At 43.5% G+C, this 14232-nt stretch overlaps 1 protein-coding gene across 12 annotated transcripts in view; it reads right to left on the minus strand.

Moving 5' to 3' along the window:
- The window catches only part of kif1b (kinesin family member 1B), a 93002-nt gene that overhangs the window by 55700 nt on the left and 23070 nt on the right, over window positions 1–14232 (minus strand). For 8 of the 12 annotated variants that reach the window (XM_088617028.1, XM_088617032.1, XM_088617026.1 and 5 more), the window contains exons 3-13: window positions 11490–11566; window positions 10179–10358; window positions 8676–8741; window positions 7758–7936; window positions 4811–4922; window positions 3819–3896; window positions 3224–3289; window positions 3095–3112; window positions 2764–2839; window positions 1130–1208; window positions 293–435 (exon numbers count right to left, since the gene is read on the minus strand). In XM_088617028.1, the coding sequence (XP_088473154.1) occupies window positions 293–435; window positions 1130–1208; window positions 2764–2839; window positions 3095–3112; window positions 3224–3289; window positions 3819–3896; window positions 4811–4922; window positions 7758–7936; window positions 8676–8741; window positions 10179–10358; window positions 11490–11566 (1074 nt within the window). The remainder of the gene's footprint in view (window positions 1–292; window positions 436–1129; window positions 1209–2763; window positions 2840–3094; window positions 3113–3223; window positions 3290–3818; window positions 3897–4810; window positions 4923–7757; window positions 7937–8675; window positions 8742–10178; window positions 10359–11489; window positions 11567–14232) is intronic. The other 4 variants (XM_088617027.1, XM_088617035.1, XM_088617030.1 and 1 more) reach the window with 1 other exon arrangement.

A 14232-nucleotide genomic window follows, 5' to 3' on the forward strand; every position in this document is an offset into this window, starting at 1 on the left:
AAGATGCAGAGGTAAATGGACCACCTGAATGGAACTCGTGCATAATAAAATGTAAGCTGCAAATCAGAACTGTTCGGTCCTAGCCCCAGAGGGCTGGTGTGTCTGCAGGTGTTCATTCCAACTTCGTCCTTAATGAATCGTGGGCTAAACTGGACAAATTTAACTAGCTCTCAGTGCCCTCCTGCTATAAAGAGGCCTAGATCTCTTGCAGACAGCCTGGCCCTCCTGCTCCAAGAGGAAACACTATGTTCTGAGCACGTTCTCGCGCTCCGTGGCGTGCACCCCGACTTACTGTCCAGAATGTCCCCCAGCCCCTGAGCGCGCAGGAGGTCCTTCAGCCGAGTGACTTCATCCTTCAGCTCGCGCACCAGCTTGGCGTTGGGATCCTCGTTGATGACGGCGTTGCACTTGATCTGTTTGGCCCGATCTGCATATCTGCAAGGATCAGTAACAGGGAGCAGCAGTTAACTAGCAAAGTCCTGAGCCGTTTAGTTGCACAGAAATAGGCTATATTGCACAATTAAAAACCGCACAGGATATATTTCCTACAATAAACAATCAAAAGATCCCTGTGATTCCTATCCTTCTGTGATTGGAACCAATTAATGTGTGTAAAAAATAATATTGTGACCCGTCAGACTCTATTCAGCACACTGCAGAAATATAAATATGGAACATAGTTGAGAGATGATAAACCTGAGGAATCTAGGAAGAGAAAATCGCACAACCCTTCAAAGGTCCTGGACAAACTTTGGCAAAGTATAGTCTATAAAGAACTATATTATAGTTTTTATGTAAGTGATACACCATTGGTTTATAAGCTACTACAATATAGATTTGATTCAACAGAAATATTAGTCATTGTATTCATGTAGTCATGAATAAAACCAGTCAATCATGTACCTTAATTGAAATTGTCACATTAGTCAATAATGCACCGTATTGCAGTTGCAACCGAAGTTACAATTCAGTGGCGGCACAAGACTATAAGACGTTTCCTGGTCTGCAATGTACTGAATTAAGAATGCAGTGGCAGTACCAGCCTATAATGCAGTTTTAAGTGTCCAAGGTTAAAGATAAACAGCAGGGTGCATCTTTTATATTAATATATTTTTCCATAGAGCCTTGCCTAAGCGTGCTGAGTGTCTCATCGTAGTTAATGTCCGCTGGACTGAGAGCAGCCACCATAGCAGTCCTGGAATTACCACCTGCAACAGAACATGTTAAGCAATCAGGCAAACGTTTTTGCAAGGGGTAACATCAACCTCCTGTCAGGCCGTAGAACATACAGAAAGGCCCTTTCCTACCTCGGAAAAAAATAGGCATTACTTTTTGCCTTTTCCGGGTTTGTGAAGCGGACCAGTGGTTGGTGACAGACTGAAAAGTATTAAAATGTCTCAAACGTTATCAAAGAAGCAAATGAATACCACTCTAACACATCAGACCACTGGTTACAAAGATTATTGGTTCTCTGAAGCCACGTCCACCTCAGACACTTTCATAAGACTGCCTGCTCAGCTGCCTCGGGCAATCCAGATCTTATTTGCAATATCCTCTCACCACTGTCAATAGCTGGTTGACGTATCTTTAAATCATATTGTAGCTGATGTGAGACTTTAATGAGAAAAAGATAACAGAAGGCTCCCTGCTGATTGATAAAGACATCATGACAACTATATATTTTTTAATATGAGCTAAAATAAAATCTTCTAGAACTGAGTACTTCACAGACACTGTTCTGTTTTCCCAGGCTTTTGTGTCTAGGAGACCTAGTATGATACTAATCCCCTAACTGTGCCACAACCCTTCATATACATCAAACCAAATCCATCATAAACATCCAAATCTAAACCTTTTGATGACTCGCGCATAAAAAACTCAAACAATACTGCATTGAAGTACTGTAGATAACCAATCTACAGGTATTTCAATTAATGGCTAAATGGGGAAAGTACTTATACCATCTTTCACAAATTTAAGATGATTTATCTTGGCAAGATGTTTTCTAGTTTTTCAAAAAATCCTTGGACAACGCTTTGGCAACCTTTGGTCTATAGTGTACTATATAACAAACTGTTTTCAATTGGAATATTGGTCAATCTATTTGTGTTGTTCTAATTCAATAGTAATATCAGACATTACTACACTACAACAGCAATACAGTCAATGTCTTTGCAGTTGTAATTTTGTCTATAATGCAGTGATTAGTTGCAATGCAGTGGTGACACTAGACTAGCCAAGAATACACTTGTGTATCTCAGTCTATAATGTACTACAGTAAGAATCCAGTGGTAATAATGGTCTATAAATTACTGTGTTTTAGTTGTCACTCAAAGGTGATGTTGGTCAGAATTGTATTGCAGTAGTAATTCAGTAGAGATATTGGCCTATAATACTCTATTATGGCCAGTATTTAGCAGCAATCTTAGCCTACAAGGTACTATTGTGGGATGCAATGTAGTAGTATTGTTCAAAGTAATTCAAGAAGTGTTGTGCCAAACTGAAAATACAGTAACTAGAATATATATTTTGTAGCAAACATCTAAACCTGCTGGGAAACATTACTATGATGTGACACCATGGGTACTGCAACCATAATCATGTCTCCTGACAGTCAAATTGTTATCTCACCTCAAATGTCAATTGTCTCTTAGTAGTCGTTGGAAGCATAATTTTAATTGTGGCTGAATATTTAAGCCTGATTTATCCAAGCAAAGTGTTTTACTATCCTTTTTCTTTTTGATAAGAAGTGTTCTAACTCACCTAAATTCTCCCTGAGCAGCCAAGTCAATACAGAGTCTCTGTAGGGTATGAAATCGGTTTTCTTCTTCTTTTTGCTCTGGAAAGAAAATCATGATGTACAATATTACAACACCACAATTTTGACACAACAGTTACTTACCAAGAGCTGACAGTTTGACAGAACTATAATATAAGAGACCAGTATTTGAAAATGGAGAGATGAATTAGAAAGCAAAGATGGGACTAACAGCCTCAACTTAAACATAAGAAAGAATGAGAAAAATGCTTAGCAATGGCATGGTTTTCAATGATCCATCGATTCTAGTTATTTGACGTAGACAAGAAGGTTTACCTTGCTGGTACAGTTATCCTGTAAATGATAGCATTGACAGGAAAGAGAAAAAACAGTTCAACATGTTACAATGGTCCTGGCCAGAAATGTGGAATTAGAATTCTTCAAATGAAATGAAAAGTTACTCACAACTTCAGCCAGGGCAGAGATGACTTTTCCTAATGTTGTCAGAGACTTGTTGATATTTGCACCCTCCTGAAATGCAGTTATAAAAAGGCAGTTGTTAAAAAGCAAAGGGCTACAATAGATAAGAACAGGGTCCTAAAGAGGGTAGGTAATATTACAATCGTCTTCAGATTTACACATGGCGTGTTTGTGATGGCAAGGAACTTGGGGCATATAGAACGAACTGGGGAGTGTCATTTTCTACAACTTTCAATATAGCAGATGCATCTAAAATTCAAGTGAAAAGGCTTCTACACAATACTTTCTCCAGTATCAGAACTTCTGGCATGACTCCGATCTTAAGAGTTTGGTTTAGATTAGTCCTTATTTTTATATACAGCAGTCATTTTTTATTTTCTGTTCTGATTCCCATTTCAGAGAAAGGCAAGGAACAGACCCAGCCTCACATTGCAATCTCCCTTTCCCATGAGCCCTTCCACCAGTCAAGTGAATGAAGCCCAGGCTGTCCATGATGCTAGACCCCCTCCCTGCCCCATGTGCTGAAGACTGCAGCCCCTTCCAGGAATGAAACGCTATAGTGCTGTATAATTAGGCATACCTTTAACCTCGTCCCTTTAGCCCCTGTGGAGTCAGCTCTTTCGCTGCCTGCCAGATCCACCAGGCTGATTTTGCTGACCTACAACAAGAGGACAGTGAGAACCCAGAGCATGTCCAACACAAAATCAATCAGGGAAATAAAACAGGGAAGAAGAAAAGAAAAATCTATAGAAGCTGATGTACATACAGTACAGCAGTGCATGTACTGTACATCTAGATTGGCTCTTAACCCAAAGGAATAAAAATCTATAAATGTTTTTTAGAACTGTTCCACACTTAGTTTTCTTTTAACATACAAGTAACCATTTTGTAAGCTACTGTATGTTTGGAAAACAAACATGCTGGATTAAAACAGATCGAAGTCAAGTCGTTTGTTTTACATTGGTTAACTGCACCAAATGACAGATTAAACAGGACACATTCGTACATGAAGAACTGTACAGAGCTCAGAGCACCAGCCCCCTCTGCAATAACTAACCTTTCCTTTGCACTTTAAATTGAAATTCAATGCTATAGCTTTTTTACAGAAATGCATTAACAATGACTCATTAATGGCCATTTTTAAATGAAAGCGTGGCCACATCACCCTGAGAGCGTGGCGCAATTCGTCAGTGAAAATTACCTTGACAGGATGGTGAAATTCAGTGCTTCTCCTTTGACAGAATTTGATGCATTTTATGTTTTTAATTTAAATCATCATCTATATAATTCTGCTCAGGGATTTATTTTACTGCTGCACTGCATAGTTCAAATGCCTCGGTCATTATTCAAGTTATATCCTGATTAGCTAAAAGAACAGGCCATTGTAAAAAGTTAATATAAGAACAAAGTTCACAAATTAGAAGAGGCCATTTAGCCCTCTTGGTTTTTATAGCAAATTGGTCTCATCCTGCCATTTCGTAAAGGGAGCCAGGGAATCAGCTTCAACAACATGGCTGGGCAGCTTGTTCCACACTCCCACCAGCCTTTGTTTAAGAAAGTGCCCCTTCTCACCTTTTCTGTGGAGAGGTTGGTTTCGCTGTCAAGCTTCCTCTGAGTGAAGACAATCGTGAAGACAGCGTGAGACCTGCTGCTCGTCTCGTTCATGTTGGTTGCAGCCACAGTCCTGCGAGATTCAGACAGGGGTGAGAAGACGACCCCCAGGTTTGTTAAAAAACAGGAATGAAAAAAAATAACCCATGAATATGATCCCTAACCAATACAGGATAAGTCCACACAAATCCCATATCACTCACCATAGAGAAGATCAAGGATTTTCAACTTTATATTTGGGAATAATACAAGGTATAAGCTTTGTAGTGCCTTTTCTAACACAAAAAAGAGGTCTATGGACAGACAATTTAGTTCATTTTTATATTTTATTCTGTTTTTCAGTTGCTTTTATGTATATCAAAGCTTCAAGGGTTCCTGCTGCTATAAAGGAAGGAATAGCTACTGTACACTTTCTCTAAAATCCTGCTTGCTTGGTCTCTAAATAGCAGCCTCTTTATTACTGTGGAATTTTCTGCTCACCAGCAAGCCCATGGTCCTCATCACATTTTTCCTATTGGCCACAATGCCACCAACACTTGCCAGTTGTTGCATTAAAAACATCATTATATTATTAAATTTCAATGAATTACCTTTGTAATCTGAGTGATGGCTGTAAATGTATATCTACAGTACTGGTGAACTGCCTGGTGAAGTGCAGGACTGAAATGCAAGTTACACGGGCTCTGGGATTAGTGATCAGAGTCACATGCACATTCTGTTTGAGGAGATGGTAAAACTAACAGTGCCTGCAATGCTAAATCAGAAGCAGGCTGCCTTGTTTCATATTTAAAACAGTTTTAGTGTTTTTACTGAAAAAACAGAGAAACAGGGAAATGGAATCGGCATCAGGCAGGAATAAAATGATGTTGCATCTCACAAAAGACACTGGACATTCACAAAGCTAATTGCTAGAAATTAACCAATAGCATTAAGAATCACTTCTATTACTACTGCTATTGATCTCTGAAAAGTAAGCGTCATGTCTATTCAAATGTCAAAATCATACCACACGTCAAATCAAGCATGTCAACTTTCCAGTCACTTCTAAGAAGAAAAATAAATGTATCCAATTTTTTTTAACAACATAAGATTGTTTATTTTTTGTGCATTAATTAATAACATAATGAAAAGGTCCTGATTACTATGTTCCAAAATCTGCTTTTGAGATCCTGAAAAATGTTAGGTACAGTTCCAGTGAGACCAACTATAGACGCTCAAGTGTTGTGCTTTTTATATCTGTGACATCCTCAAAGAGGAGCACTGTGATTGGATAGACTTAGATAACCACAAGGACTGCATGTTTGCAAGACTGACACAGTCAGGGGCCCAGGCTCTGGGCTGCATGATTGACATGCCTGTGTTAAATCTCTTAAGGCTGAGCTACCTGAGCACACACTGCTGAGACTGTTGTGGCGACAAAAATTAGCTGTGCTGGCATTGGAGAAATGGGGGGTCTAGCCTCTTCTCTTGTGTATTTCAATATCGCTTATATGTTTTTTTTACTACTTGTAAATCTGTGAGCTTGACATCAATGTCTGAAATTTAATTACATTTAATGACAAAATAATAAATATGTATGGTGTGCTTTCAGCATGTTTTTTAACACCTTAATGATAACGTTCCTTTATTACACCCTACCTACTACTTCTCTGAAAGGGCCTTGAAATTATTTGCAATAAAAATACAAATGAATCCAATGGCTGCCACCCAAATTTGTGACTGAAAAGGAAGCAGATGATTCTGAAAACGCCACGCCATTGTCGGAGGGAGCTGATCAGTATTCCAAAGGGTCAGCATGGCAAATGCACAGCGGACACTCTGTGAGTCATGCCATTTGATGTACCATCTCAGAATCACGTTTTTTTTTTAGAAAAAAGCCATATTAACAGACAACATCTTTTAGAAAATCACAGCCTACGCCAAAAGAAAATTTTGTACAGCTGAAGCAGTGCATGTCTAGCGTCACTGTGACTACGCAGACACTGTTCCGATCATTAATTGATCTGGGGGCCTTTGGGGAGGGGGGTGTGTACCAGGCTGGAACACAGCTTACACAACAGCCTCAGGAATAGCAATTCTGAATCATCACCATCAACTAGCACTGTTCAGCTCCAGGCCTGGGGGAACAAGGTCAGCTTTCAGTTAAAGCCAAGAACCAATCACTTAAAAGCAAATGAACAAATCGCTATATAATCATCTAAAAGCTGTCTGTATCACAGCTGCTTTTTCCTGTTTATAGCTCCCACAAACAATACCAAACCTCTTCTCCTTTCTGGGAAACTATCTGGCTACTCTAAAAACTCTCAAAAGGCCAGGTTCTGATACTTATAGTTGAATTATATTTCAGATATTTAACAGGCTCTTACTGAAATTCGCTGTATCAATAAGTTTGGGTTGTAATGCATGTCAAAAGAATTTTGACCCAGGACACCTTAGGATCTCCTGATGATAAATAACTGCACTAACAGGTCATAATGTCACTGAGGAACCATTACAAAGCACCTGTTGCACCTGCCAGTTAACAGCACATACTGAGTGAAAATACACAGCCTGCCTGAATTCTTTATGTGTCGGATTGATCACTCTGAATCGTGGACCTGTTTTCTTGAAAAAAAAAAACGGGTCGCAGGCTGTCTGGTGGCGCACTAGACCTCCCAAGGGGTGGCGCTCAAGCGACCGATCACCGTGCAGGCTGAAAGGGCTCGGAGCCCGACCGCGACGGCGGGGACGAGCTCGGGCAGCTCGCTGTGGGAAGCGTGCTCGTGCCGTCCCGTGCTGAGGCCTGCAGCTGGGGCAGTACGCGTTTGGCCATTGCAAACTGCTAAGGCGTAGGAGACAACAAAACAAAAAAAAGGCAGAAAGAAAAAAGGAAGCCCAGACAGGGAGGGCCGGCCCCCGTGAACCACACCTGGCTTTGTTCCCGGCGTCCATGAGATCGGCGATGTCGGTGTAGGAGGTGACGGCCAGCTTGGACAGGTCTTCCACGTAGGGCCCGAGAAGGGGGTGCTCCCGAACCCGCAGGTTGCCTTTGTTCTTGGGGTTGAGCAAATCCCGCACCCTCTCACAGTAGATCTCCATGTAGCTGACCTGCGGGAGAAAGCAGAACTCTGTACCGGTCCCGTTCAGGTCACCGATGGGTGATCCGGGCCTGTTTCTTGCCGTGGCTTTTCCACTCCCGGAGCAGGTAAGGGGGGTGGTGAACGTGGGAGCTGAGAACAAGCTCCTTGGTCTTTGTGTTTTTGGAGGTGTTTAAAAGGCTGCATTTACCCCTACTGTACACAGTCTGGAAGGTAAGGGCGAGGAAGCAAGAGGGAAGCTAAGGGTTTATAATATAACAGAAGTGCTATGCAGTAGCACAATGGCTTTTCATTAACTGGCATTATTTTGTAAAGGAAATGATAAATAAATCTAACTTGCTTTGTGAACACCTAGATTTTAACAACTATACTTAAGTGCTTACTTAAAAAGGGCACAATACTCACAATGAAAGTGTACTGTATATACAGACATAAAAACTTGCATTTTATGTCAGTTTTACTCAACACCTAATTGCATTTTCTTTCGCTCAATTTCAGGACATATGTTGCTAATAGGAGGTTGCTAGGGAAACGTCACTGGATAAAAAACCTCACGAAGCACGAATCCTACAGCCCATTAAAATCTTCACACACTCTTGGAGTCAATGACAGCAGACCTGCGTACCAGTGGGAAACAGATCATTCGTGACGAAAATGTCACTAGGGGCTGAGAAGCGGAGCCCAGGTGCCACCCCCCCCCTCCGCAGCCAATCAAGGAGCTCGTCAGGATTCAAGACGCCGGCACTCACCTCTACAGAATAGGATATCTCCTCGTTGTTGTTGTCATTGATTTTCTCAAAGAGCTCCTCGCAGAGCTGAAGAGACAAGCATGGTGCATTATAGTCAAAGGCAGCACAGAAAAAACACAGGTCATTACAGAGCCAGGTTCACATCAATAAGCAACACAAAAAAATGGCTTTTTATGTTTGGTTTCTCTCCATGAAACATTTTAAACACATCCAACATGGTTTTTGATCTTTCTCAAACAACAGTTAAATAGGAACTCAGGGTGGCTGGAATCAGGCATCATTTCACTATTTACAAAGCCATTTCTCAGCACAAAACTGAGAAACACAACCTAACACTTAACATCATGAGAGTTTCTGCATTTACAAAGCTCATGGGGGCATTTTAAACTGCCTGAGGTTGTTACAGCACAAACAGGTTCAATATTGTTCAACATCCACATAGACTTCTATTCTATTGAATATTGCAGGCCAAAAAAGCCACAGCTTTTCTTTCCAGCGCTTTGTTTCTAGAACACAAAAATACAGAGATAGACAATGAGAATGGAAGTTATTTAAAGGTCTTCTGTACAAATCTGTTGTGAGTGTTGACAGGCGAATAGGCTGGAGTGAGTCATTTCACAGTGGGGGACTGGGAATCGGAACAGACCTGGACAGCTGGAGCTTCTGCTGAAAACAAGCCAGGTGTGCGCGAGCTGAGTGTCACCGACTTCTCTGCCTAATCCCTCACCCTAAAACACCGGGCTCCCGCAGGTCAGGTCCCAGTGATGAGGTTTCTCATCTCACAGAAAAGCTTTCAGGAAAAGCTTTTAAGAAGCTACAGCCAGCACTCCTGAAAATTAGCTAGATGGATTCGGCCATTACAAAGCCGGAAGCTTTGTTCACTGGGGAACATGGATGAAAAAAAGGCTGGCCTCGTGGATACTTAGAAGTGGAGACTCTTGTCCTTGTCCTGAGCTATTTCTGTGACGAGACACCTACAGAACCTGCTTTCTAGTGTACAGTACATACAGGAGGCAGCTCTGATTTCATACAGCGCCCTTCTCCCAAAACACACTTCACACAGGCAGGTTCCACTTGCACATGGTATACAGTACAGTGCACCAGCGAAGAACAGTAACTGGTGATCAAGCCTTAGGCTCAAAGCGATATGTTACCGTGATATTTCAAAAAAGAAACAAATGTCTTTGGTCTTGGGGACTCGAGTATTCAAACTCCCCAAAGGCAAATATAAAGCTACAGGATGCAAGCAAACTCGCAACAGGAGCACACTAATTATTTAAAACAGGAGACACTTCTTTACGTGAAGAATACAGGGCATCTGGGCCAACCCACTGAGGCAAGCTGTTGAAGCCGATACCTAGCGCTCCTTTAAAAACAGCAGCTGGCTGAGATCCCCGGATTAATGCCTCAGCAGCTCCCACACACGCTGGGGTGGACGGAGAGCCCTCCTCGGGGCTGAAAGCTTCTTTACGCTCCTTGTGTAAAAGCCGGATGCGATGGTACCTGTGGGATGATCCCTTCCTGGCCTTCCTCCTGCTTCCCCATCATGGTGTAGGACTTCCCGGCCCCGGTCTGCCCGTAGGCGAAGATGCAGACGTTGTAGCCCTCGAAGGCGTGCTGCAGCATCTCCTTCCCGATGTCATTGTACACCCGACACTGCGAGGCGAAGCAGGGGTCTTCTATCTGCCAGGGAGGAGAGGAGCAGGGAAGCCCCGAAGGTGAACGGAGAGCTCTTGCTTACAGTTCAACTTCAAGCCTTCCCGTGGGAACACCATGACAAAATGAGGAATGTCTGGGACACTACGGTATTCTCCGCTGTCCACTATTACTCCTTATACACTCAGCCTTATTGGGGATCCTAATCCGAATCCTAAACTACAGTCACCTGGTAATCTCATCAATTTCCCTACGGGATTAATAAAGTATTATCTATCTAATCTAAAGAGACTACAGCGACATGACTTGTTCCGAGGCCTAGGCTGAATGAAAGCATCCTCAGCCTTTGCTGCAGCTGGGGTAGCAGGCAATAAAGAGCGAGTCCATAGGAAGCCATGGAAACTCTTTGGGAAAAGTGGAAAAATCCTGCAGTAAATGTCCTTCTGTAAAGTGTCAGAAGGTTGAAACTAAATATTTTCTTTTTTTTATGAATCGATAAATTAATGCTAACCCTTCTGTGTGGGATTGTTAACATACTCTGAAGCATAGAAAAGAAACTGCCTTTAATTGCCTCACACATTTTATGCATTTTAATTACCTCTGGATAGTAATACTAAGTGTTGTTTCGACACATTGATAAATGATTGTAATTATGCAATTAAATGGTGACATAATAAAGGCTTGATATTAACAAGGATGTTGCAGAACAATGGGCTTGATAACTAGCTGCTTTTAAGCACTGTTTGTTTGTAAAAGGGGAAACATTCTAAAATGAAGATGATAAATAACGAGAAACCATATTTTTTTAAAAACGCTTTGTATACTTAATGAGATTTAATACATTCAAGTTTAAAGGAGAGCAAATGAATAGAACCAACGAGAAAAAGGACAGGTACAGGGGTTTAAGGCTTAGCTACTTTCCACTTTCTTCTAAAAATCTAGCACTGAAAATGAGGTCCCCCATTTTCTGTCCATTCTTATATCACTGCAGTGCAAATGTTTCCCTAATAACAGTACGGGGGTGTGCTGTCCGCCCTGCAGCATGTGAAGAACGCACACCAAAGACACCGCCACATGAAACCGGGCTGGCATTCGGGACATTCAGAGGAGCCCTTGACCTCCCTACCCGAACAACCTCACATGACCCAGCTGCCTTACCGAGGTATGCGACCAGTAGGAGTAGTCAAAGCTGAAGGATTTGGGGGATTCCTTTGGATTCTTGGGGTTCACAATCGCTTTAGGAAAGAAGAAAAAGACAAAAAAACACATTAGTTCAGTGAAAGCACATAACATCTAACGCTTTAGTTTAGAGTCATTCCTGGGGGACATACAGTATTAACGGACACCAAATGTCCTCTGCTGCTGAAGAGCCAAGCAAATACTGTATGCAGGGAATGGCTCTGACAGCTGTCCATTTCTGCCACGCAGGTAGTGCAGAACTGGGGCACCAGCCTGCTGTTAAACTGGGCAAACCTGAGCAACTCCGTTTCTTAGTAATGAGCTCCCACATCACAGGGGATAGCAGTGGCACTGTGAGGCAGGCATGACGGCCAGAATGCGACACCTGTCACCTCACACTGCGATGAAGCCATGTCTCTGCATTTTAAGGTTTACTAAAAACATGCCAACAGTGTCCTTTAATATCCAAACACAATGCGACCCGACTTAAGTAGATCTGACTCGAGTACAGTATCAAGTATCCAAAAACTTCAAGGGCACTGATGAATTCGAGGAGTTTCGCAGAATCAACGGTGAAACCCAAGGAAGTATATTTAAAACTGGCAATAGTATTCCTTTACACAAAGGACTGTGGGATTCTGGGCAGAACCATTTCATTGAAGCCAATGAGGAAGGCCTGAATGAGATCATCAGATCAATAAGCTGCGATCAATCTACAGACCCGAATGGCCTCCTCTCTTCTAGAACCCTCCATATGTTCTGCAGGTCAACAAACTGACATTCACAGAGCAGTAATGAGCAGCACGACGTCACGGAGCCAATGCTCACCCCAGACAGTCCGAGACACTGACAGAGAGCCATCAGCACTCAGACCCAGAGAAAGAGTGTCTGCAGCAGGGTGGAAAGGACTCAGCTCTGCCACTGACACATCGGGCAGTGGGCACAGAATGGCCTGCCGGGGACAACTGCACGTGCCATCCTAGCAGGAGGTATCCCCGTGATACAATTACAGGGGGACCCCTCACCCCCCCCACTTCTCCCTCTCGGAGAAAAAGACCCCAACTCAACAAGCATGGCATGACTTGCCGAGCAGAACTGCCGTCTTCATCTGAAATTTGCTCCGGGTGCAGGGCGGAGGGGACGGCACTTTTTCGAGTCTGTAACAGAGACTGTAACTCTTTTACCAAATACCAAACCGTGCCAACGTGAGAATGAAATCCCAGTGCCATCAAACGGGCCAGAAAACAAAGAGAGGGATCAGTACTGAGACAGCCGACCCCTTTCCACAGGGATCCCGGACTCAGGCAGGCGAGGAGCACTCCAGTGGCATTGCGTTGATGCACATGGAATATAGACACACTTAGTGGAGCTTCTTTACCTGTTTTCCAAGGCAAAGCAAAAAATTGCTAAGAGGATATCAACATGCGACATGTGTGGGTGAAAGTGTCATAGTTGAATCTGGTGATTGAACACACCTTGCAGGATGTTTGGGCAAAGGTGTGCCAACCTAACTACTGTAAAAACCCACTGGCAACCCCTGTTCCTGTACCCCGACAAGCAGGCTAGCCAGAGCATCGGGATCGCCACCTGTCTCGCACCGCGGCAGCCTGTCCGTATCCGTGTTGACCAGACGTGCTCGGCCCCAGGGAGCTGAAGGGCAACACCTTTGGACAAAGCGACGACCCCAAGGGCGAGACCTGGACTGGGTAACCAAACTGGCAGAGGATGCAAAAAGAAATAAAAAGCTCTTCTAAACCGAACCACCTGTTGTTAATCTGGCACGTTTCCACACTGCCAGGGGTCAGGGGTCGCAGACACCCCCCCCCCCCCCCCTTACACTAACAGGTATTTCTTTTCATTTAATAAGAAATTCAAAATGCCGCCTGACATGCCGCCAGGCCGCAGGCGCAGGTGCTGGGCTCCTAACACGAGCCGGAGGCGCAAAGCCCTGCAGATGGAGGGGATCAGAGGCGGCGGAGAGTTATTAATAGACACAGCTGCTGCTGGCGCGCGGCGAAGGATCGTCCCCCGGTCAGGCGTGGAAGGTCAACGAGTGCCTCCGCCTCGCACAAGTCAGGGCCGGTACCAAGGCAGCCGAGCGGAGAGGGGCTGCCTAGCCCAAGTGAGGAGTTGGCTTAGCAACAACACAAACAAACCAGCAACAGCGCAGGCGGGCTGTACCCAGGCCTCCTCACTGCACGCCGAGTCCGCACCGCTGCAGGAACGAGCATGCTTGCAATCGGTGCACGCGTCGGACATTTCATTTTTACTTTAGTTTCCTCTGTGCTCATTCCATCTTAGGTGAACCAGGATCAGAAAAGGCACCATGGTAAACTACATACCCCATTAAACCACAACAGCCGAGTCGAAACGTTCCAGCCATAGCTGATATTACATGTCATTTATTTTGTATAAGTGTCCTTCAAATAAAGTGATGTATTATACATTCTCCCCCTTTTCTTTCAGAAACAATATTTAACTCCCCCCCCCTTCCGGGTGGAAAAATAATCAGAACCCTGTTCGGAAAACCCTCCCACTCGGAATATCTTCCATCAGTGCCTCTGAAGGGATTAGGAAAGTATTCAGGCTGGTATGATCAGCAGTCTCCCTGCTAATTTACTGGTTATTCCACTTATTAAGCACTCCCAATGACACTGCTCTGCCCCCCACTCCACAGACACCTTTATTTAAAGACCTGGGCAGCATGCACGGAAATAAAAAA

Source organism: Lepisosteus platostomus, chromosome 23 (assembly GCF_059453375.1).
Source record: "Lepisosteus platostomus isolate fLepPlt1 chromosome 23, fLepPlt1.hap1, whole genome shotgun sequence".
NCBI classification, from domain to species: Eukaryota; Metazoa; Chordata; class Actinopteri; order Semionotiformes; family Lepisosteidae; genus Lepisosteus; species Lepisosteus platostomus.